The sequence below is a fragment of the Anser brachyrhynchus genome (genome assembly GCF_964034855.1).
Source record: "Anser brachyrhynchus genome assembly, chromosome: 1".
Classification (NCBI taxonomy): domain Eukaryota; kingdom Metazoa; phylum Chordata; class Aves; order Anseriformes; family Anatidae; genus Anser; species Anser brachyrhynchus.
In genome coordinates, this window is record NC_137694.1 from 141,535,439 (window position 1) to 141,559,636 (window position 24,198).

At 38.1% G+C, this 24,198-nt stretch overlaps 1 protein-coding gene across 4 annotated transcripts in view; it reads left to right on the forward strand.

Moving 5' to 3' along the window:
• GABRB3 (gamma-aminobutyric acid type A receptor subunit beta3) overlaps positions 1-24,198 on the forward strand; it is a 121,272-nt gene that overhangs the window by 65,832 nt on the left and 31,242 nt on the right. For 3 of the 4 annotated variants that reach the window (XM_080593116.1, XM_080593115.1, XM_080593117.1), the window contains exon 4: positions 22,196-22,416. In XM_080593116.1, coding sequence (XP_080449242.1) covers positions 22,196-22,416 — 221 coding nt within the window. Of the gene's footprint in view, positions 1-22,195; positions 22,417-24,198 lie in introns of those variants that run through there. The other variant, XM_080593118.1, reaches the window with a different exon arrangement.

Below are 24,198 nucleotides of genomic sequence, written 5' to 3' on the forward strand. Positions count from 1 at the left end.
GTGAGCATTAAAAATGCAAAAACATCGCATCAGTAGTGCATATAAACAGTGTTCCTATTTTTACGAGAAATACAATAAAATCTACATAGCAGGCTGACAGCTCCACTGCCCTCAGCTATCACATACATCTCCCTTGCTTTAGCCAAGTTGTATCATTGCCTTTATACAGATATTCATTGTGTCAGCTGACATTTTACTGCTTTCTATTTTTTGCAGTCTGAAATGGCAGTCAGTGATTCTGAAGGAAAGAGGTGTTTTCACCTGCTACCCCTAGCTAATGCATTAAGCTGAAGAGGTTTGCTGTTTCGGAGCAGACCGCCTCTTTTTTAATTCATTTTGTTTCTAAAAATAACGATAGTGAAATCTTTAAATGGTCCTGTTGTTGGTGTATTCTGGCTCTTGTACGAGCAAGAAATGAGCAAATCTGGGAATTTAACCACACACTTTAGTCAATTAAGCACTGATGTTTTCCTGGATTGGAAACACTGAGATGGTAGCGCAGCTCTAGGAATGAGCTGATTCAGCCCTTGAGTTCAATATACAGGCAATTAGGAACTCGTTTGTTTACTCTTTTTTCTATTGTAAGGATAAATAACACTATCTTTCCTTGTTCTGCATCCACAGGGAGTCAGCTACTTTTATGTCAACACTGGCTTAAATCACAAAAAGTTGAAGTAAAAATTAAAGGGTTTACTAAAACATATTTCATGCATAACAAAAATCTATCAATGTATAAGCAGCCTTTGAGCATGTTTCTTTTCATCTTTTCCATCCATCTGGTACTTAATAATGTTTATTCCAGACAGAATCAATTTTGTAAATACTAAATAATGTAATTGATTTTGTGAATATTAATTAATTAATTATTAAAGCTGTAACAGCGCATGTGTGGATATTACTGTGATGTGATTCCTGCAGTTTGATAACATACAGGGTCTTGTTATCTCTTTGGTGAGAAAGGGAAATTAATGAATTTGGACTTTGGTCCAGTCCTGTTTATTTGCAAAGGAGATGCACACAGTCACGACTCTGTGTAAAGTCCTGTTTTCCCAGTTGCACTGTGCATGAACTGCAGGAATCTCCCTTGTGTTCAGCAGTAAGTCGGTCATTGCTACAAGCACTCTACCCAAAAAATCCACGTGGGTGTTGGCTTTCTCCCAGGCCTACACACAGAGTTCTTCTCATTATTCATGTATTTTTACCCTGGTACTTCCATCCTTTCATATATATCCTTATGCTGAAATTAAAGTCCAGCATTTGTATTTTCAAACTGTCAACAGACTCTGGTATAATAACTAACTTCTCTTGCTGAGTTGAATCATGTGTAAGGTGCTGTCCTCCTAGTATTTTGGCTATTACTAAACAAAAAAGCATTTAATTCCTCCTTTTTTGATCCAAACTTAGCATGCTTGATATACCTATTGACTTTCCCAGGACTATAATGAATTCTTATTGTAAATAGCTTTTAACATAATAAACAGACTAATAATAAACTCTTCTCTATATGCATTCTTGAATGTTTACTTATCCCACGAGCATGCCCTCCCGATGCTGTTTTTGTTCATTAATGCTGTGTTTTCTGTTTCCGAGGGAGCTTCCACCCCTCACTGCCTGGGTTGTCCCACCGATCAGAGCAGTTATAGCACTGTGCAGTGGGGCAAGCAAAACCCTGTCTGCCTCTGCAGCCAGGGGAAAGAAGGAACTGCTAGGGAGAGGGTTGGTTGTCTCCTTCAGGAAGAGGTGAACAGTGTAATGTGCATCTCAGACATCTCGGACAGCATCTAGCTACCTGCCAGTGTGTTAGTGAGGAGCTCTTCCTGGGTTATATAAATCAGACTGTCCCACCTGTACATAAAAAATAAAATAATAAATAAATATAAAACGTTTGGAAAGATTTCCATCCTTTCATCAGAAGTCTGGGTTCTCTGGTAAAAGCATACCCGTGCAAATATTGCATCTCCTTTCAACCCAACTACTTGCCAAGCTTCTTAAAGATAGTGCGTTAGGGTTTGTTAGTTTGTTTGTTTTTTCCTCTGACTTCGGTGAAGGGAAATGACAGATAAATATTTTCAATGGCAATCTGTATTGTGTATGGGTGTCATACTGTGTTCCTTTTATTTATTTTGGTTTAAAATGTGTCAGCTAGTGACACTGTGCCATGTGGTGGTAATAGATAATCAAACCAGAACATTTACTTCTTTTATTGCCCAGTAAGGGAGAGCACAATGCCTAAAGCCATTCTGTCTGACTTCATCACAGCAGAACATTTGTATTTCCAGATCATCTTCATCTCTGCTGCGTAGATTGTCTTCACAGTTTAACTAATCGTACCCGTTCGAATGGTTAAAACTCAGTAGTAGTGTTTTCATGTGAAGTGGTTTCTTCTTGTGAAGCGAGGGCTGCCCAAAATTAATGTGTTTTCGTTGGTGTGGTTGGTGGCCCTAGTAACAACTGCATTCCCATTTGTAAACGTTTAAATAACTGTTAGGGCTGAAGTTGTACAGTATTATGATAGCATTGTTCCTGTTTGCTTCTGAGACAGAAAACAGCAAAGAACTTTGTAAGTTACTCAACCAAGTGTAAAACGTAAACAGAACAACATTGATGGGCCAAGATTTCTGAGGATATTCTGATTAAAATTTTCTGCTAACAATTTCACTGTTGAAGTGATCAGTGAAGGAAAAGTGTGTACACCCCAAAATATTTGTTAAGCATTGTGTTTAAAGAGTATGTTATGAGTTAAGGATACTAGCTTTTTTTTTTCTGTGAATAAAGAGTGAGAGAATAAAATGTTCAGTACAGATGAAATACTCAGAATAGGAAAATGTTTTTTAGCAGCATTTTTTTTAATTACTTAGAAATAATTTGGCTAACACAACTGAAGGAAGTTTGTGCATCCTGGAAAAGTCATAATATGTGCTGCGTATGAGGGAAACTAGTAAGAAAATGAAATGATTGCATCAGAACAGTTTCACTGAAGTCTACTGTGGTTCACCCCTTGTTAATAAATATTTTAATTACTCCCAACAGTTATTTTGAGATGCTTTTGAGGAACTCATTTGAAACCTATATAATTCAAAGAGAAGTCTCTAAATGAGGAAGTGGCATTTCCTTAATGCTATATTTATAACTATTCGGGTAGTTAGGCATGGATGAACTGCCTCTCTCTTTTATGAATGTCTTTTATTCTGTAACTCAACATTAAAACATACAGCAATATCAGTTCGTGAAAGCTGTGCCAGCAAGAGGGGGACCAGTAGCCAAAGTCACCTATTTTTACATGCATGTAAGTCAGGATGAAATACAGAATGCTTTTAGCTGAACTTTGGAAGTCTTTCAGCTTCCTCTTCCTTCTATTTCTGCCTGCTGATTTCATGTACCTGGTATATTTCACAGAATCACACAGAATCACAGAATCACAGAATCACAGAATCGAAGGGGTTGGAAGGGACCTCGAAAGATCATCGGGTCCAACCCCCCTGCCAAAGCAGCCTCCTTAGAGCAGGCTGCCCAGGTAGGCGTCCAGACGTGCCTTGAATATCTCCAGAGAGGGAGACTCCACAACCTCCCTGGGCAGCCTGTTCCAGTGCTCCGTCACCCTTACCGTGAAGAAGTTCTTTCGCATGCTGGTGCAGAACTTACTGTGCTCTATCTTGTGGCCATTGCCCCTTGTCCTGTCCCCACAAACCGCTGAAAAGAGGTTGGCAAAATATTTGAGCCTGGATGGTTCAGATCATATGTGAAAACCTGTTTGTGTTGATAAAATCATTAAATATTAGGTGGTATCAATGATATGTAATTTTTCCAAGGCAGGGAGTAACATCTTCTAGCTATCTAGTTTAGAGAGATTTAGATTAGTGAGGTTTAAACTGGTTGCATCTAACAGTGAATAACATTAATTCACAAGAGGCAAGAGGCAACACAAGCAACCAGCAAAGTTCCCAAGATGAGCCCTGCAGAACTGCAGGGACGTTTTATATTCACAGCACTTTTGTAAGGACGAGAAACACTTATTAAAACATATTCACATAAACACAAATGCTGTCTTGCAAGAAAAAGTCTGATTCTAGCACCTTAAAATGTTCTGTTACGGTTTCTGTACTGTTATATCTGTGTGAACTCTGACTAAATCCACAACAGAAATAAGGAGAAATCTATTGATCTGGTCTGATACTATTGTAACAACAAGCATAATCTAAAAAGTGCATAGGGGCAGAAATAAGTAGCGCAGAATACATTTAGATGAGAAAATATGATTTCCGTAGGAGAAGGAAAGCATCTAAAAGCACAGACCAAATCAGATACACTCAGGAACAAAAATACGGCAAAGAGGATAAAGCTCCAGTGGCATAGACTGTGTAATGGCTGACTGTAGGTGGAATACTAAAAGAACAATAAATTAAGAATTTGCCTGAGCACTAACTCAATTTGTAGAAGGAGAAAGCAGGCAGAAACCAAGAGAAAATGCCAGTGTTCACTCTGAAAGGAGGGAAGCGTACGTGTTTAATTCTGGGTTGTATTCAGTCGTGCATCATAGCATTTTCCACAAATCGTTATTTTATTGTTTACTGGGAGAAAACTACACCTCCTTTACATGAGTGCAACCTCATCAAAATCTGCAGACTTGTAATAGCATAATGTTAGCTGAATCTGGCCCATTATTTATAAATTGAGTTCAGTCCAGAATCTGAAACACACAACAGAAGTACTTTAAAATGTGCAGCTCTTCTGATATGGATCCATTCTAGAGAATGCTTATCCAGGCGTGGACGTGTCATAGATCTGGTGCATTAAACCCACGAAAATGCTCTCATCCTAAGTACAGTAGTAAACTGCACACTGTCACTGTTTTTGAAGGTTTTCAACATTATCTCTTCTAATACTTTCTGTCAAAAGTGGACATAATTCTTGAATGCAAGAATATGTATATTTTAAATAGAACTGTGGTAATGTTAACATGATGATGTGTAGAAATACTCTGAAAGCAGCAAATGCTTATACCCTCGGCTGTAACTTATGCCCTGGTTTTGTCAAGTCTCAGGTGTGCCAAAGCAGAGTTTTACTTCTGCTTTGTGTCTTTTTTCCTCACCAGCCTGTCTCATGAGCTTTTCCCTGTGCATCACACTTGGATCCTGGTACACAGGCATCAGTCTGCTCCTGGAAAACTTCAAGCTCCAGATCCACAAAAGCACAGAAGTCTCTAACTCCTTTTTGCAGACCTATCAAGCTATTCAGTCTACTCTCAATGTGGGCTTGTCTCCTTCTCCTATACTCCTGGGCTTTTGTCTCTTTTTGGTGAAGCAGCCCATCCACAGAGGGCATCAGGCCTCTCCACATACCATAAGCTTGGCACTGTCACCCCTCCTACACCATTAACCCAGTGCACATGGTTTCACACACTCTTGAGGTCTGTTTCAGTTTTGAGGCTCGCATTGATGTATTCACGCAGTGCAAAGCATGCACTTGAATAGGATTGAGACATGTAAACCTCTTTGTGACTTTAGCCCTACGTGTACTTGGACAGGTCCCACAACTTCAGATTTAATTCAGATTTTGTCCTTTTAACACTGTAATCACCTAAAATAAACCCCTTGAATCTAACAATCACTGACAGCAACCAATGAATCATATCAACGTTAAGTAGGCAACTGATGCTTCTAAATATAATTAATACATTTTTTCTTCTAATATTTTTTTTCCCTGATTAATTCCCATTAAAATTTGGCCTATTTATTTGAGGAGAGTTTTGATAATGAGTTTAAGATAATAAGTAATTTCGGAAACCAAGTCCTAACTGCACCTTGGCACCTTTGAAAAAGAAGGACCTGTTGGCTATTTTTATATAAATTGGAGCTTATTTTAGGTTTGCTTGGGAAAGGTTAACGATAACTGATGAGGCTGTGTGGCTGAGTAGTTCTCAAGGCAATCAATTGTAAACTGTCTGAGATTACATCTGAACAACGGGAATTAATATTCCTTCTCTAGGATCAGGATAAATAATCCAGACACATCCTGACTGCTTGTTGAGCTAAGACATAGATGCATACATCCCCGTCTCCTGCTACTCAGTTTGAAAGACATCAGTATATGTGCAGGGAAAGAGTCATGATGTACTGCGTTTTTCATTTCACTGAGCTAAACAAGACAGTGTTTCATTCGTATGACAGGTTCTCTCTTCCCCTGGACTTTTACTGACCCTTCTCTACATCTTTTCCAGTTGAAGTTTTTGAGCAAAGGTGTCAAGAACTTCATAGCATATATTAGGTGAAATTTTGACTTATATCGTATGCAATTTCAAACTGCTTCATAATCTACAGGAAGTTCATATTTGCTGAAAAGAGAATTTAACAAAGTAGGAGTAAGTGGAATATGTCCTGAACATATGACAGTTGATGAAATTCTAGCCTTTATAAAAGGCAGTGGCTATTTTCCTACAGTTTTTGATATCATTTGTATTTGTCATTACTGGAAACACCAAATGACATTACATTTCACAGTCATTTGAAGAACATTCCCACAAAGGAAGGTCAGCCAATTCTGAAAACACAAAGTACGTAGAATAAATTATTGTACTAAAAAAATAATAAATTGCATACTGATATTTTAAAAATTTTAAGTAAATTAGTTTTCTAGAACTCATGGCTTCAGGTAAAGGTTTTGAAATAGTAGCTCCAAACAGTGACTCAGTGTATTTCAGATGGTTTGTGAATGAGCTACAAATTACTTTTTTGAAATGGTAACATTAACTATAAAACAGTAGTTTTTCAAAAAGGTAGACAAGGTAGCTGTGTTACGGGAAATATGAGCAAGTGTGACATGAAAGCACTGAATGTTTCGTGTACACTAGCACAGAGCCAGGATTTAAAGCCTGCATGCCTGCACATACAAATGCATGTGTAATCTATGTATCTGGTAAGAAAGATAAATCCTTTATATTTGTATGTAGCTGTGTTATCAGGGACCCACTTAATGAAAGCAGTTGGAATACTTCTGCCATGTCATGTTATTCAATAATGCACACATTAATACTTCTTAGTAAAGGCCTTTTCTAAGCATAAAATAAATCACTCCACTGGGGAGCAAGGTCTGAATTCAAACAAAGTTAATTTTTTATTAGTGTAAATGTGATTCATAGATTGTTACAGTTAGTTGTAGGAGACAACCAGACAACCATGTTTTTCAGCTCTATCCATTTCTCTCCCTAGGATCAGGGTAGAAGATGCATTTCTTAGTATAGCATCAGATGCTTTAGTGTGCTGGGCATCCAGCAGCTTCCACTCTGAAGGTGAGCTGCTGGATTTGGGCAATAGATAAAAGCTGACTGTATATGAAGGAATTATGTGTGAGATGAAGCTAGGCAAATAAAACAGAGATGATGCAAAACTAGTTTGTATCCTGTGGTACAAATCGCACGTACGTGTAGTTTCTGAGTTTAAGATGTGTTCTACTGATGTGTTCTACTTTTTGTTCTTGTTTTATATAATTAACTATATGGTAATTCTGTTTCAGCTAGTAGCTGATAATTGCAGTTCCAATTAGAAAAAAAATACAAACTTTAATCATCACAGAAACTAACTAATTATGTAGAAAACCTGTCTGCTTGCATAAACAGAACAGAATCAAAATTCACTATAGGACACTAAGATGGATGAATAATTATTTTTAGCTTGTTCACTGATTTATACTAGTGTGTAACCTGGTTTAGGTGCATCTTTTTTTATCTAGCAGAATTTGAACTGTTTACAGGCTTTGTACCATGTAGAAAATTTGATGTTTAATTTGGTTATGAGTAGAGTCACTTTGTCCATATATCGTGAATAAAATAAGGTCATTCTATGGTGAATAAAAAATAAAAAAATAAATTTAAACTGGTAATAGAATATATCTGTGGTTTAAATAGATATTTTAAAGTCAAATGTTGCCTTCTTTATTGCCACGATCTGTGCTGTGCGTATAAGAGCTCATAACCTAACCAACTGTGCACTTGGTGGGAATAGTGCAAGTTCCTCAGCTGCTTGAGATGATGTTGCTCTTGCAACAGCTGTCAGCATTCATTTTTTCCCAATCAAATCACCCTAGAAACCCACGGTGCCCTCTTTCTACCTCAGATTTTGTAACCCCAGAGAAAGCAGAGACTCCAGAGTGCTGCAGTGCAGTTCAGGGTTGCCAGGATCAGGCAGTGCTCTGGCAGAAGCAGGGACGTGCAGCCCGGAGCTACTGCTCCCTTGCGCAGCAGCAAGACCCTGCACAGCAGGCAAACAGCGTGGCCTGCCTGGGGGCTGACAGGTAGCAGCAGGCAGCTGGTGGTAGTGCTTTGTCCCTGGGCAAGGCAGCAAAGTCCAAGAGCTGTGCTGCCACCAGCTGACCCCAAATCAGGGGCTACCCACGTAGGAGAGAGCAGTGGAGGGGCTTCATGAGGGGCCATGAGGTTGGTGGTCCTAATTTGAGGAAACAGACGTGCAGAATAGTGCCTCAGGGGATTTATAGCTAAACTGCTGTCTCCTGTAGGAGACCAGAAATCTTGTCTATTTGTTGTGCTGTGTTGAAAAGGGAAAATGCTGTTTAGTTGGGTTTTTAACTAATTAAAAAATCTTTCAATGTGTAAAGAACGCTCAAATAAAATGTGAATGGTGTTGCAGTTGGAAAATAAGGTCAAGAATATTACCCTTATCAATCAGCATAAATTGGAAAGAACACAGTTCTGACTTCAAGCTCCCAACTAATTTAAATTTCACATAGACTAAATTTATCTATCATCTTCAGACAGTATTTTCACTTTGAATAATGTATCTCTTGTGTTTATTTGCTAACTTCCCAACTATAAAATAGATATTTTAGCTATCTGATTCATTGCCATGTCGTTTGCTTCAAAGGCATTTTACCTCTACTTCACAAAATCCAATTTTTTCATGATCTTATTCATGCTATGCATATACAAGTATCGAAAGGTAATAATTAGACGCATCTGCTTACATTTGCCAGGAGCAGATGTTAGACAAATTAAAATGAACATAACTATCACTCAACATCATTAAAGAAGCAACTCTATAATAATTTCTGAACTTTGACAGGCGGTTAAATATTCTACATTGGCATATTTATGCTATTTGCAAAAACCTCATGTACAAAATTATCTTCACATGCAGTTGAACCAAAAATGAATTGTGTAAGTGTTCCAGGTCACAACTTCTACTTCCGTCCCCCCCGGAACAGTAAGTCGTCTGCCCCAGCAGCGATACTTATTAACACCATAGGACAGCCACATCAGCTCACAAACAATGCAGCAGAATCCTAATTGACTTAACAGTCAGTTCTCTGGGAAGATAAGGATGTAAGAATGGTGTTTTTAAGATAGATCGAAAGTCCGTTTTTCTCAGTATTGCATTTCCAACCATGGCCGATGGTGAAGGCTCAAGAAGAGTGTAAAAATAGACTGAATTTTGGTATTTCTTTGATATTCATCCAGCATCGAACTATGAAACAGCTCACAGGCTTCCCAAGACCTTTGTGTATTTCGGGTGATAAGCAGTGGGTAAGAGCTACCTAGTTTAAACACGCACACCCATACTCATATGGTTGAAAAAAAGAGTATCCTTTCATGTATTTTGAGCCTGATGTCTAGTAATTCCTTTTTCTGCTCTTTTTTATCTTACAAATGAAGAACTGTCGGTCTCTTCCACAACATTTTTCTGTAGAGGACTGTAAAAACAACTTTTTACAGATACTTTCAATATACCTCTTAGTTGTTTCTTTTCCATGAACAAAAGTCCTTGTGTGATTATTCTGTCTTTATGTTCTGGGCATGTTCTGGGCCTTTAATTATCCTTGCTGCAGTTCTTGGGACCTTGTTATGCTTTGTCCTGTTGGGGATGTGGACCAGATGTGCACACAGTATTTAATATGTAAGCATACTAAAAAGTTGTGGCACAATGATTTTTCTTTTTTTCTATTTCTTTCCAATACAGTCTTAAACTTCTGTTTGCTTTTTTTTTGAGTTCACAGAATACTGAACTGATCTCTTCTTAAAACTGCTGATTGAAATCACATTTCTTTCGAGAGTGGTCTTAGCTCAGAAGCTGTGACTCTTTCTGTAGTTAGGATTACTTTTTCTCTATTTGCTTCATCTTCCATCAGCATTGAATTTTATCTATTTTATCACAAAGCATTCAGAATGCTGTTGTCCTTCTACATTTCTTCACACTTACATCTTTCATTTTTACTGTTCTGAGAAATGTTGCAGCAAATATGAGCACCTTAATGTGCATCCCCTAGAATCCTAGAATCATAGAATATCCGAGTTGGAAGGGACCCACAAGGATCATCAAGCCCAACTCCTGGGCCCCCAAAGGACCACCCAAAAATTCAGACCATGTGTCTGAGAGCAGTGTCCAAACACTTCTTGAACTCCGTCAGGCTCAGTGCTGTGACCACTGCCCTGGGGAGCCTGTCCCAGTGCCCAACCACCTCTCAGTGTAGAACCTTTTCCTGGTATCTGTACTGAACTGCCCCTGTTTCAGCTTCAAGCTGTTTCTTCGGATCCTATCACTGTCACCAGAGAACAGAGCTCAGCGCCTGCCCCTCTGCTCTCCCTCATGAGGAAGCTGTAGACCACAGTGAGGTCTACCCTCATTCTCCTCTTCTCCAGGCTGAATAAAGCAAGTGACTTCATCCGCTCCTCATATGTCTTGCTCTCCAAACCCTTCACCATCTTCCTAGCCCTCCTTTGGACACTCTGTAACAGTTTTACATCTTTCTTACACTGTGGCACCCTGAACTGCACACAGTACTGAAGGTGAGGCCACACCAGCACAGGGCAGAGTGAGACAATCCCTTATCTTGACCAACTAGCAATGCCGTGCTTTTTTTTTTCAATGTTCTTATCTGTTTTTTTCTAGTTTAGATGTGACTTCATATTTTTGAAGTGCATCTTTTTCCTTCTAATAAAATTATTTATCCAAAATTTCAACCATTCTTTGTTTGTTACTTAACAGTTATTTGTGATATACAGAAGCTCATGTTATGATGACCGTAAACAATCTTTTCTCCAATATGGAGCCAAGTTTCCTCATGCTTATACAATTTACTTTTTGAAATTAAATAGTACTTTAATGGAATTCTAGACTTTCCTTAGTTTTAAAGGATAACTTCCTAATTCCAGTGGGGTTATGGAGGAAGCGATCTGTAGCAGCATTCTGACCCATGACTTATGCATTACTCACAATCGTGTCGAGAGTGTCTTGTCTTGTTTCAGGTTTCACCAAAAGCTTCTTCATGAATCAGTCATTTGTGGTGTCATTTAGTCTCTGTATCACACCCCAACCTGACATTTATCCAGTCTATGTGGGGGTGATTGAAGTTTCTAATTACTAATTTGTTTTTTTTGCAGCCTCTTAGATCTCTCTTGGCACCTCACTGACACCATTGTCATCCTGATTAGGCAGTGGCAATTTATTTCTAATACTTACATGGGCCTGGCTTCTTAATCTATAGAGACTGTGTAACATTCAATACAATTAACTATCTGATGCAAAGCTTTCTTTAACAGTACACCCTTCTTTTTCTTGCCTATGTGGTTTCTTTTGTGTTACAGGTTTCCATTGACTGCTTGCCTTCTGTCAAGTCTGTGATGTTTGTGTTAGGCCAATATTCTCACTTCAAATTAGGTATCCTACTTCCTTCATCTTATTTTCAAACTTCTAGCATTTTAATAGCAGCATGTATGCATTTGATCTGGTTGCTTATTTTTCTATGCTAGTATTTTTGAGAGTAGAATTAGCTTAACTTGTGTCCTACATGCGTTTTACCATCTTAACCTCTTTCTCAAGGATATAAATGTTTTATAATTTCACCTCTCTATGATTCATCACCCAAGGCCAGATTTTCTTCTGCACCTTTTTTTCCTATCTAATCATCTTTAATTCAGTTCCCTTCTTTAGTAACCTTTCTATTGTTTAGTGCCAGGAGCTTTACCTGAACCCTGTTTTGCTATACAGACTTTGTTCTAAAAGTTTGTCTGGTTCTTGATGGGTCTAAACCTTTCACCCCTAGACTGTTACCTGAAAGACTGATTCTGCTGCCAGCATGAAAAAGCACTGCTGAAACAAGAGCACAGGTAGATGATGGAGGATATACTTTTTATATTTGAAGAGGCCATCTGACTATCATAACTGACATGCTCTGCAGAATACTAATCTCTGGCTGAAAGCAATGTCATATAATGTACCTTGCTAATTCTCCTTCCCTCAGTCACATTCTGGTCACCCAAAGGCCTAGTGGGGAAGATGATTTCTGGCCTCCTAAATGTGCTTTGCTGTGTCTGAGGTATCTGACAATGGCAGATGAATTAAGTAGGTAATCAAACAGTGATTATAGGCTGTACCTGTGGTAGGAAGAATCCAGTTCTTTAGATAACTGGCCTGCATCTGTAACTGGCCTCCTTTTGAATTTGTAGAGCACCACTGAAATCAGCATCTCCACCTGGCACAGCTCTATACAAGTAATTTTGCTGCAGAAGAGGTGTTACCACACAGCACTAGCATAACACCACACAGCATAACTGTCTGGTGAGGAAAAAATAATTAAGGGAGGTATATAGACTGAGTTTTAAGTTCTCAATCTTTTTACCAGATTTCCTAGGAAATAAAAAAACTCACCTTCTGTCCTTCCAATTAGTACCATGTTAGGAGGAATATTGCAGTACACAACTAGCCCTTTCTACATTCAGTTATTTAAAATAAACATACTGCAGAATACATTTACAAATTTTTGTCTGTGCAGGTATCCTGTGTGGCACATATATGCTGATGTCAGAAAGTAGCCTAAAAGATAGCCTTGCAAAAAGTATTTTTATTATAGATGGATGGAGAGGAAAGTCACTAACACATAAACCACAGCAGGATCAGTCTTGCTGTATGTATTTAAAGTAGATATAAACCCCTGAGAGTGTCAGCTGTCATCAAAGAATTCTATTTAAAAAACAAAACAAAACAAACAAACAAAAAACCATGCCTTTAAACCTACAAGTTTGGAAGATTTGTCATGAAATAAGTTTCTTGCTGATCGTTTAGAATGTCCTGTTTGTGGCTTAAGAAGTTGGGCAATGCTGCAGTTCAGAACCCTCCTTCCTCACTTTTACTTCTGCAGTGATATATCTTGCTTCCCTAATTACAAAAGCTATTAGCAGATTTTTGCAGAGCGTTCAGGTCACATGCAGGAGGCGAGACATCCCCCTCAGCAAGCCATTTTCCTTTAAACTCAACTCAGCCTGATTTTTTAAAGGGCATAGGCAGGGGACACTCTTTTTTTCCACTTCTTTCACAAGCCTCTGTATGACAAGAAGTTTGTGTGTGGGTTGAATATCACGTATATTTGCAGTATTTCTTTTTGCATGCAGCATTTGGCTTTTTTTTTTTACTCATTTATTTTGCTTTTTACCAAGTTACATGAGCATAGCTGTCACATGATCAGTTTATCCTACCCGCAGTAATGAGTTTTTAGCAAAAGCATTGTTTTCCTTTTGACTTACCATGCATCCCAATTTTGTTACTGCAGGATGTAAAATTGGATTTAACATTGCTGATAGGGTGAAAGCCTACCAAGCCTATGAAGTAAGAGAAGCTGCAATATAAGTAACTTGTCTGAAGGAAAGGAAATCGGCTGAGCAGTGAAGTTAACTGATCACCTTTCCCACTCTCTTCCACTGCAGAGATATTTATTCTGGTTTATTTCTTTGCTCAAAAATGAACACATTATATCTGGATCCCAGCGAACGTGCCATTTACACATAAAGAGGCACAGTTACACCCTGTCATGGTGTAGGGGAGCCTCAGGGCAGGCTCTGGCGGCCAGGGCTCATCCCACTGCCCCACTGGGAGCAGGCAGCCAGGGGCACCGTGGCAGCCCCATCCCTGGCACGGGGCAGGCCCAGGGGACAGGGATGGGCTGAGGCTGGGCCCACAGGTGGGGGCACAGCTGGGTGGGGGCCATGTCTGGGCAGGGAGATGGGGAGTTGGAGCCCAGCCCTGCTGCGGCCCCACTGTGTCAGGGGCTGGTGGCCCCAGGGTGATGCGGGGGCCTGGGCCTGGGCAGGATGGGGACGGCCAGGTCTGTAGGTACCCTTCAGGCCCAGTGCACCCAGACTTCATGGGCCACAATATTGAAAAGCACACGAAGAATGTTTCAAGTTATGCATTTTAAAAGCATTTGATGTCCATCATGTTCCCACTCACTTTCTCAGATGGCATTTTGTTCATACTGCTGTTCGCGAACAGGATTTCCTTTAGGACTGTTTGGTGGTTCAGATAATCACAGACAACAAGGAGGAATTTGGGCATCAGCCTTGATGCTCTAGTGCCAGTGAGATTGGCTGGTTCCCAAAGTCAGCAAAATAAATAGACTGGGAGGTGAGAAAATTTTAAAAGTTTTCCTCACACCAGAGTAAATATTCCTTTTTTTAACCAAAAAGTGTAGATGGCAGCAGACACGTATTTCAGTTTTCATTCAAGGGCATGTTTTCCTTAGCCCTCTGTTCCTAAATATAGTTTTGTTTTATTTGTTAACTCTGGCGTGATTAAAAAAATATCATACAAGTTCTAAAGTATCTTTAAAAAAGGTCTTTTGATGATTTCATAGTGACAAAAAGACTGTAGAATTTTTAGCCTGAAATACGGCTTTTACTGAAAATTGTTTTGGATGGTTTTGATGTTCAGTGATAGCAAATTAGAGTGTCATGGAGCTACGTATTTATGGTCACAGTATTTAAAAGCCATTTGTGTATGCACAGCTCTTAGTACTTCCATCACTGCTGTCCTGGTACACCTTCCAGAAACTGAAGGGGTTATGTATACAGTAGAATAAGAAATAGGAAGTATTGAACAAATACAACAAGTAAGATCAACTTAAAGAACTTTGAGATTTTTGTTTGTTTGTTTGTTTGTTTTCCTTCCAGATTTTTTACTGATAATTCAAGTAATGCCAAAGAGAGTTATAACCTGATGTATTTCTGGAAAGAATGATGCAGAAGTGTGAGAAGTCCTTTGTTCTCTAAAATGAGTACCTAGTAGATCTCAATTTTTTATCCCAAATATCTCCTAACAGGCAAAACATCCCATAGCTTTAAGATTTTAGGGCACTAGCTCAGTTCTCCAACTCACTGGTGGCACATCCCGTGACTGTGTAGGAGGCACACTCCATTAGTTGTCAGTTCCCATCTCTCTAAGGTCAGCTGCTTCAATTGTGGGAACTAGCTGACAGCTGATAAAGGTTGATTTTTTTCTTCCCCGTAGGCTGTTAGTAGGATTTCAATTAGTGCAATTAAATGTACCTGTTTTCTTGAGGTCCTGTCAGCTCCAAAATAAATAAATTTGTGCTGCAAGCAGCAGGTTCATTGTTTCACTGGATCTAGCGGGTTTTTTTCTTTCTGATAAGTGTTTTTATAAGGCATATATATTTTTTAATTTATTTATTTTTATTTTTCCTTAATTAATCTCTTTTAGGGTTGTCTTTTAGCATAGCATCTAAATATTTGAATTTTCTATTTATCCTCCTTTCTTAATTTTTTGTAGGAGGGCTCCACCAGATATTGAATTTTATGTTTCATCTGTCTGTTGTTAAGTAGATTTTGATTCTGCCATACAATTCACCATACAATTTTGGACAGATCTTGAGGGGTGTAGCAAAAGACCATAGCTTCTTTTAGCTAGCTTTCTGCCACCAGATCAGAGGGTATTATATCCTTGATGTGTAAAAGTGTATGCTAGTTTTCCTTTGATCAGTCCTTTGAGAATAGAAACTCCTGATTACTGTGGCATTGTAATGCCCATGATACTTTTAATCAAAGAAGGAACATTCAAGTATTGTCCCCTTACCTGTTAGGAATTAAATAGCTGGGACTAGCTTCTTCTTGTCCTGACTTATGTCCTTGGACTGATATATTTGCAGAAACTTGATGTTTGGATGAGAGAACACCCCAAAACCATGGTAGCGTGAATTTGTTGTGGGCAGAGGAACATGTAAAGAGAAAAACCAACATCCATCTTTTGACAAGTAAGCTCCCATGGCCATGGCAGGGATGTGCTATGGGGCAGTGCCTACTGACGGCTGCCCAACTACTCCCTCTGTTCCTGCTCCAAAACTTCTTTGGCAGTGACCACCACAGCTCCCCGAAAAGCTGGGGAGCAGGCTGCTTTAGCCAGTTGCTATGTCAACCATGCTCCCTCTGCATGCATGCGGAAAGCCTGGCGCTGGTTGGTATGGCAACCCTCCTCGGAGCACGGAGAGATGCTCGGCGGGGGACAGGCTCTTTGGTGAAGGCACCCTGGTTGCGGTGGAGATGGAAACTCTCGTGCCAAAGAGCATAAGAAGAAGAGGGCAGGATAGACACACGCTATCATATGTTCATTTGGAAAAGTTTAGTTTGCAGTATCAAATGGGTTCTTGTAGGCTAAATATTTCCTTATGCCTATTTATAACTGCATGAGTTTCAGTAGAAGAGGGAAAAAAATCATGGTAATTTGCTACAAAGATACCAAGACAACATGGATGCATGGAGGATCACACTGAAATTAGTGTAATTAAGATACTTGAGCATTGCATTTTCTTAACAGAATAATATTTTAGCCACGTGACAGAGAAAACGTGGTGTGTTTTCAACCTGTCGTTTTGTAGGTGTTGGAGAGAAGCCTGAACGAGGATCTTATAGGTGAGACGAATCTTTAATATAACAGCAGGTTATATTATGTTAAAAATGTTGGAGAATGGTGTTTTGGTGAGGTAAGGTACATGTGTGCTTTCGTCTCTGTGTGTACATACATCTCCTTCGCTTAGGCTGCTTATAAACTATGTCTATCTAACACCAGTTTCAATGCAAGGTTCTGATCAGGCAGTTTTCTTGTGAAAGACTTTGCAGAACAATAGGCTTTGGTGACTTTTTTCCATTCACTGACAACTGACAAAGTAATACATAGTTTAGATGCATTGGGAAAAATCACACTGTCAACAGGTAAAATGTAATAGATAATGTTTTTCTATAATGTGAAAGTTGTTGAATCTTTTAGAACATTTTGAATTCTGAGAAAAAAAAATGTTTAAGTGATGATCTCAGACACCTGAATAGTATTGCTGGTAAAATCTAACTTCTTAAGGTTAGCCTTTCTGAATGTCTTTATTAAATTAATGTTTAAATTAACTATAACTGTGAATTAATGTGTTCATGAATCTATTTCTCAGGTCTCTTCTGTGTATAGTAGGGGAACAGATTTACAGCTGTGTTGTCATGCATAAGATTCATGAGTTTGGCTTTGCAACTCACTTTGGGCTTATTGGGAAGGATGCAACTCAATCATCAATGGTTCAAGAATAGCTCTTTATACTACAGCAGGCAATTTTTGAAATTATATGAAAGGGAAAGAAAGGGACCTTGTAATTATATATAGACTAAGGCATGGATTATCATACATCTTTTTATCCACTGAATAAGCATTTACTTTATTAGGTCAGAAAAACTAAATTATCCAAAAGCTGATGCTAATAGTTGCATTTGTCTGTTGGTCAGGAAAACAACAATGTGAATTTATGTCCAAATGAAAATCTAAGACGGTACTCTGGACCTCATTAGATATAAGGCTGTCCTTCCAAGCAACGGAATAGTTCTTTTTTGCACAACCTTTTCCAGTATTTCCAGTAATTTTCAATATATTTGTTTTACATGAATAATTTAGTTTGATTAACTGCCATATTAATAGTATTCCATCATAAGTATTAATTATAGTGTTCTACAGAGCAGTCGCTCTGAAGAACCACAATGTTTTTACAGCTAATGGGTAACTTTAACGTCCTCAATACATAGCAAATTAAGAATGTAAACAGTGAGAGTCAATTTTAGAGTATAATTGCTGCTTTTAATTTAATTTTGATGAACAAAGTATATATTTAAAAGAATTCTTTCCTTTTTATTGAATAGGAAAGAGAAAAAATAGAGATAGCTAACAAATAGAAACAAATAGATAGATATAGAATAGATAGAAAACAAATTTTTTTGTGTTTAATATTGCATTGTATTAGTATTTATAATTCATTAGTCCTATGGTTTGTGCATAAGGTACTGTTCAGTAGTGTAATACAATGCATTCTGCCTGTTTGAACTGACTTTGTAGTTAAATTTTAGTTGCACTTCCTGCATGGCATGCTCAATCAGTGAAGAGACAAATAACATGTAGGAAACACTGAAAAATTTATTTTAACATAGTTAGCATATATAATATTTGTGAGTGTATAATTCTTGCTTAAGATGTTTTGAAATCATGTATAATACACACAAAAAGGACAGATACATTATGATCTATTTAAGTTGCACTATACACCTCTTTACCATTGCATCAAAATTCTTTCTCATGTATTATCTGCTATTTGAGTTTTTTCTTTTGTTTTTCCCAGAGAAAACTGTGTTTAAAAACAACAAGCTACCTTTATTTGCGCCTCTCCTTACATTAGTGGCATTGCTGCATTGATAAAGGTGAAGGATGCTTGTCATAGTTCTTTACCCTCGTAGGATGGTCCATGGTCTTTGAATACACAGAAGAAAGCTCATGTTGCCTGTGCAGTCAAGCTTTTCCTATTTTGAGGATAGGACATTTCTCCTGTACTTCAGAAGCACTGTATTTGTCCTTCTGTCAGGGCTTCAAGCATGTTGGTTGGTTGTTTTTTTTTCGTTAGTTTTGTTGTTTTTATTTTTTACCATTCTTGACGTGAAGCATCAATTACTGTGAGGAACTGGAGAGGGAAAAAGGGGACCTTGAATGTGGTATGGTATTGTATGGAAAACAAATATGATTTATGGAGGTCTTTGCAGCTGAGGAAGTTGTTCACTGCTCTGTGCAACAGTTAGAATTTCCTAAAGCTGGCGGCTCTGTGTCCTCTTTGACATAATAGCACCTAATGCTGAAGCTGTAGTGGGATTAATCTCTTCTAGCTTTAGACATCTACCCTCTTGACCTCTATATCAGAGCTAGTCATCATAAGCTACCCTGGAGGAAGGTGGCCCTAACTAAACTTTGTAGGCTACTTACCTAGGGGCAAAAATTCATTTTCTCATTTTACCTAAAAGATACCTAGTGCATTTTTTCGAATCCATACTGAAGTCATTTTAGCATTTTCCTCTGGAGTACAGAAAAGGAGAAAATTTCCATCATGGGTACAAAGCCTAGCAAATTAGCTACTCAAAGAATGAATGCTGGCATCTTCATAGGTCATATTTTAATAAGCATACAGCATAGTTTCCAGTAGTAACTTTGGTAGAACTACCCAGAAGATCTGACTTTCCCTGCTCATTCTATTGTTGCCTGCACTACCAAGTAGTTTCAGTGCCATTCTAGTATGTTTGATGATGCTTTTTTTGATTTGAGCTTATCAGAACAAGCGTGATGGTAAATAGCCATGGTTTGTATTCATTCTTTCTATCCCTTCATCTTCAGAGCAGGTCAGTTGGCAGAGCACAAATGTACAGTGATCCATCAAGGTATATGGAGGCACGCAGCCTTTCTTGGGCAGTCTGTTTCTGCTGTGTCTGTTGTTTGAAGTCCAGAGAGTAGGATGAGGCAGACATAGGATAGTAGACTGGCATTGCAGAAGATACTTCTTAAGCATTTTCCTTAGTAGATAGCCAGTGAAGAACTGGTATCGAACTGATATTTTGCATGTGATATGATTTTTAAACAACTAGTTGGAGTATCATTACTTTCAATGCATGCAAATGTAGTCATATACATTAGCAGATGTATAGATAGCTGTTTTTAAGTTGAGATGAAATAAGAAGTGAAGGTTAATTGAGGAAGTGCTAATAAAATGCGTACCTCAGAGGCAGTATTTTGTTTTTCTTTCAGCCAAGATGCTGGAAGTTCTTGCAGTTTGCTGGATGTTGCTGGTTTTGTATGCAGTTTGTAAACTCCTTTCTCTGTTGTTCCCTGCCACAGTAATTTTAGTTAAATAAACAGATAAAATGACAGAATATTCAGAATATTACTACTAGTATTGTTACACATACTTTACGTAGCTAGTTAATTTCTCCATTCATTAGCTGTTAGCATGTATTTTATTTCAAGCCAAAGGAAAAAGGAACTTGCCTAAAGTTCTGGGATATTCAAATGTACTGCTTCTGTTATATTTTAGTGCTATCTGGGTCTGCTTCTTTCAATACTATACATTGCCACCCCATTTCTTTATTTCCGTCTGGTGTTGTTTTGTCTGTATATTGTGCATTTATACTTAGTGAGCTTTGGTTGGTACATTGCGCATGTGTCTACAGCTTTTATAATCCCCAGTTTCTTGACATTGACGTGCAAAGCATTATAAAAGCCAAGCACACAGCAGATTTTAAAATGTTAATAGAAACAGGCTTTAATTAAGCAGTAACAGAACTGGTGGAGGATGTTCACTCTAACGCATCAGTGTCAGAAAGCCGGTTGCATGGAACAGGAGGAGAGACGTGCTCCTCCCGATGGGAGAGAGGCAAGCGCGCATGTACCTCCCTCGCTGATGAGCAGTGACGAGGAGTCCCGCCGAAGGAAGCTTCTGAGAGAAATACTGGAGCATGTTTTCCTGAGCAGTCATGTCAGATTTGAGTTTCAAAGGATGAGTTTCCATTCAGGCAGTTCCACACGGGCTCCTTTCTCCCATCTCTGGGTCCTTTTGTTTTCAAAGGTCTCTTATCAGTTTCCTAAAACGGGAACAGCTTGCCCTTGATAACTGTAATGATTTATTTGGTAAGCAATTAAAATTGATTTCTTAAAGCTATAGCAGCTGCCTCATTAGATAGAACAAATCACTGAAAAAAAATGCAAAGGCTCTGAGTATGAAAGGCGATCTAGAGTTAAATTTGATTTCAATGAGAGGCTTTAGGGGTTGAGGGAAGCAGGGCAGGATCAGTGCCTGAAATTGGGTTGTCTCCACGTGAGACCCATTACAAGAATGGGCCATTCCCAACAGTTGTACTTAGAAACCCTGAACATCCTTTTCCCAAACAAGCAGCAAGCCTGAGGGCTTTTGTATCTCCAGCTTGTAGAACCAGATGCAAATGCAGGTATCCTGTGGCTTGCACACCTGCTGCTAAATATTTAAATGTGTTTGGAGATCACATAAATTTCTCAGTGTTTTGTGAAGAGTTTCATGAATAGTTTTATTGTTTAAAGCACTTCTGTAATTTGAAAATCAGAGTTTTAATGGCCTGTACTTAGTCTCTTTTTTTTTAATGTTAAATACAGCAATATTATTAGACCTGAAAGCAATGTTTTCTTTGACTTTAAACATCTATTTCCATATATAAGAAAGTATTATTTTTCAGTTGCTTACTTCTTTTATTTCATGCATAAAAATAGGCTTCCTAAAAATTGAAATGTTCTTCCACACTTTGAAAGTTATGAGAGAAAGAAAACATAAAGGTTTTTCTTTTCAAACAGGAAATTTTGCTATTTCATATGATTTTCTTTTCAGTTTTGCTGGCACTTAACTTTGAAATGTTCCCATACAGTTTTATATATTTTTATAATAGCATGAAGCTAACAAATGAGGCATATTAGCTAAGACTTCTAGAGTATTTCAATGCAGTGTTATTATGACATGACCAAGGCAAGTTAACAAATTCTAAAATGAAAGGAAGATTTTCTAAATGTATCTTTTAGGCGTCTATATTCATATTTAGGATCTCGAGTTAGCGATCACAGGTTTTCACAACCGCTATAGAACTTTATTGACAAAATTATGAAAACCAAACATTGACATTAGTATGTGTTATATGTAGCCTGTTGATGAGAAAATCTATGTCGCTGCAAGATGTGTTCTCACACAGACACATGTATAAGTGACATCTTAGCAGGTTATTTTTCAGATATGATTTAGAACATTGCTTTAAAATACTTCAGATGTTTTTCAGTTCCTCTATCAGTTTTGAAAGTGGGAAAGGTTACAGTATTTACCTATGCTGTTGTTTATTATTCCACAGATATCATAATTTCAGGTAATTTTCAGAAGGATTACATGAAAGAAAAGGAGAACAAAAGATACTAATAATAGTTGTATTTCTTAAGATTTTGATATATTTTTTTTAATTACCAACAGCAAATTCAACTAGTGGCAGAGAAAAAAGATTGTTTTTCTAGTTATGGCAAGTATGATTGACTGTTGTACTTCTATTTTTTCTCACCAGGATTACACTTTGACTATGTATTTTCAGCAGTACTGGAGAGACAAGAGACTGGCATATGCTGGCATACCTCTCAACCTCACACTTGATAATCGAGTGGCAGATCAACTCTGGGTGCCTGACACTTACTTCTTAAATGACAAGAAATCATTTGTGCATGGCGTTACTGTGAAGAATCGAATGATTCGCCTTCATCCAGATGGAACGGTGCTTTATGGCCTCAGGTCTGTACTTTCATGATGAAGATTTCATAGCCATTGTTATGTATTGTTGATATTTGTTTCCTGGTACAAGGTTATTACAAACAGTGTGCAGCATATTATGTAACCTTCCCTGCAACTCTGAAAGATGCCTGTAGAAAATAAATGACACAGTCAATGTTTCTTAATTTTGCCAGAAGCATCTTCAGTCAGGTTTTATCTGTTTATGTAGAGTCACCATATCTGGAAAGCCCAGTGGCTATAGGAAGCAGAAAGGCAAGCATTAATTGTAAACCTGAAAATTTCGTTCCAAATACAGGCAGTAAGATTGAACATGGGCATATGTTGCCTCTTGACGTGACTTCAGCCTATAAAGAAAAAGAAAACCACAAACAGTTCTGGTTAAATGGAGTCAGCCACTGTTAGGACCATGACTCTGTGTACCTTCGGTGATTTTTTCAAACAGGGATCAACACTGCAATGTTTTACATTTCAAACAGAGCTGCACAGTGGCCTTGCGCTGTCCTGTGCTATACCTGTTTTAGGCTTGGCCTGCGTTTTTTTGTTTTTCGATCATAGCTTCTATGGTTAGGAATGTGGAAAAATCCCTCCCTTAAGACATATAATTACACAAGCAAAAAACTGACTGGAAGACTTGGTAGTATCAAAAAGTTCCTTTGTTTGGACAAGTTATTCTGTATGGTCCAGTGATTTAAACTATCCCAGCAAAACAAGTATTTGCCAATGTAAACTTCATTTCCATCATAGGAAGTTTCTTGTGTTTTTAATTTCAGGATAAAGAGTCCCTAGTTTAAAAATAAACGAGATCTGAAATGTGGTGCAGATGGATTAGACTTATAATATCATTATTTTACCTGCTTTTGTTTTTTATCAGCAGGTGAACTTTTAATCTGAGATGAGTATTGGTCCATCACCTCTTTAACTCCTGTTAGATATCATGATGGGCTATAGTAGGATGAATCTTTCTAGACAAAATAAAAACTGACTCAGCCTATTAAGAAGTTTTAAGGAAACAGGATGTTCAAAAAATGTTCATAATTAATTTAAGCAAAAGGAGACTTTCATGTTGCATACTTTGTACCCAGTATTGAACACTGCAGGTTTAGGATTCTTTCCACAAGTAGTTAAATATAAAAAAAAAAATGATGTAAGATGTTGTTGTTTCCTGTACTCTATCTAAAGAACCATCCCCAACAGCAATGTAATAAAAAAGTGATGGAGATTAGAACTCTTGTGATCATAACAATGAATAAAAGTCTCTCTGCCACACTCTAAAAATATTTGGAATCATTCAGGTGAGGATTATCTGTCATAAAATACCATATTTGAATAAGTTATCTTCCTCTTCTGTAGAACAGAAATGTCCACAAGCAGATTTCATTTCACTTGGCAGGAATTTCACCAGTAGCTCATGTATATCAACCTTCTTTCCATTCCCTTTCCTCTGAAAACATTCAATATTCATGGTCAGATTTTGCTGTGTGTGAAGCAGCTAAGTTACTTAATGAAGAATTATTGTCTGAAATTAAATTTTGGCAAAATATAGGACATTGTGATCAGGGAAAGAAAATATCTAACCCGTAGCTCTGTTGATCTAAGGACTTGAGCTTTGTGTTGCTCTGCCACTAGCCTAACTTCTTGTATTGTGGTTTGGGAGCATCCTGGTGGCCTCGGTCTCAAGCTGCTGTCTGGAGACAATGATTCATCCTGTGGACTGAGACCAGAACCTGGAATTTTATGTGCCACAAAACACAAGGTTGCTGAGAATAATAGGGAAATTTGGAG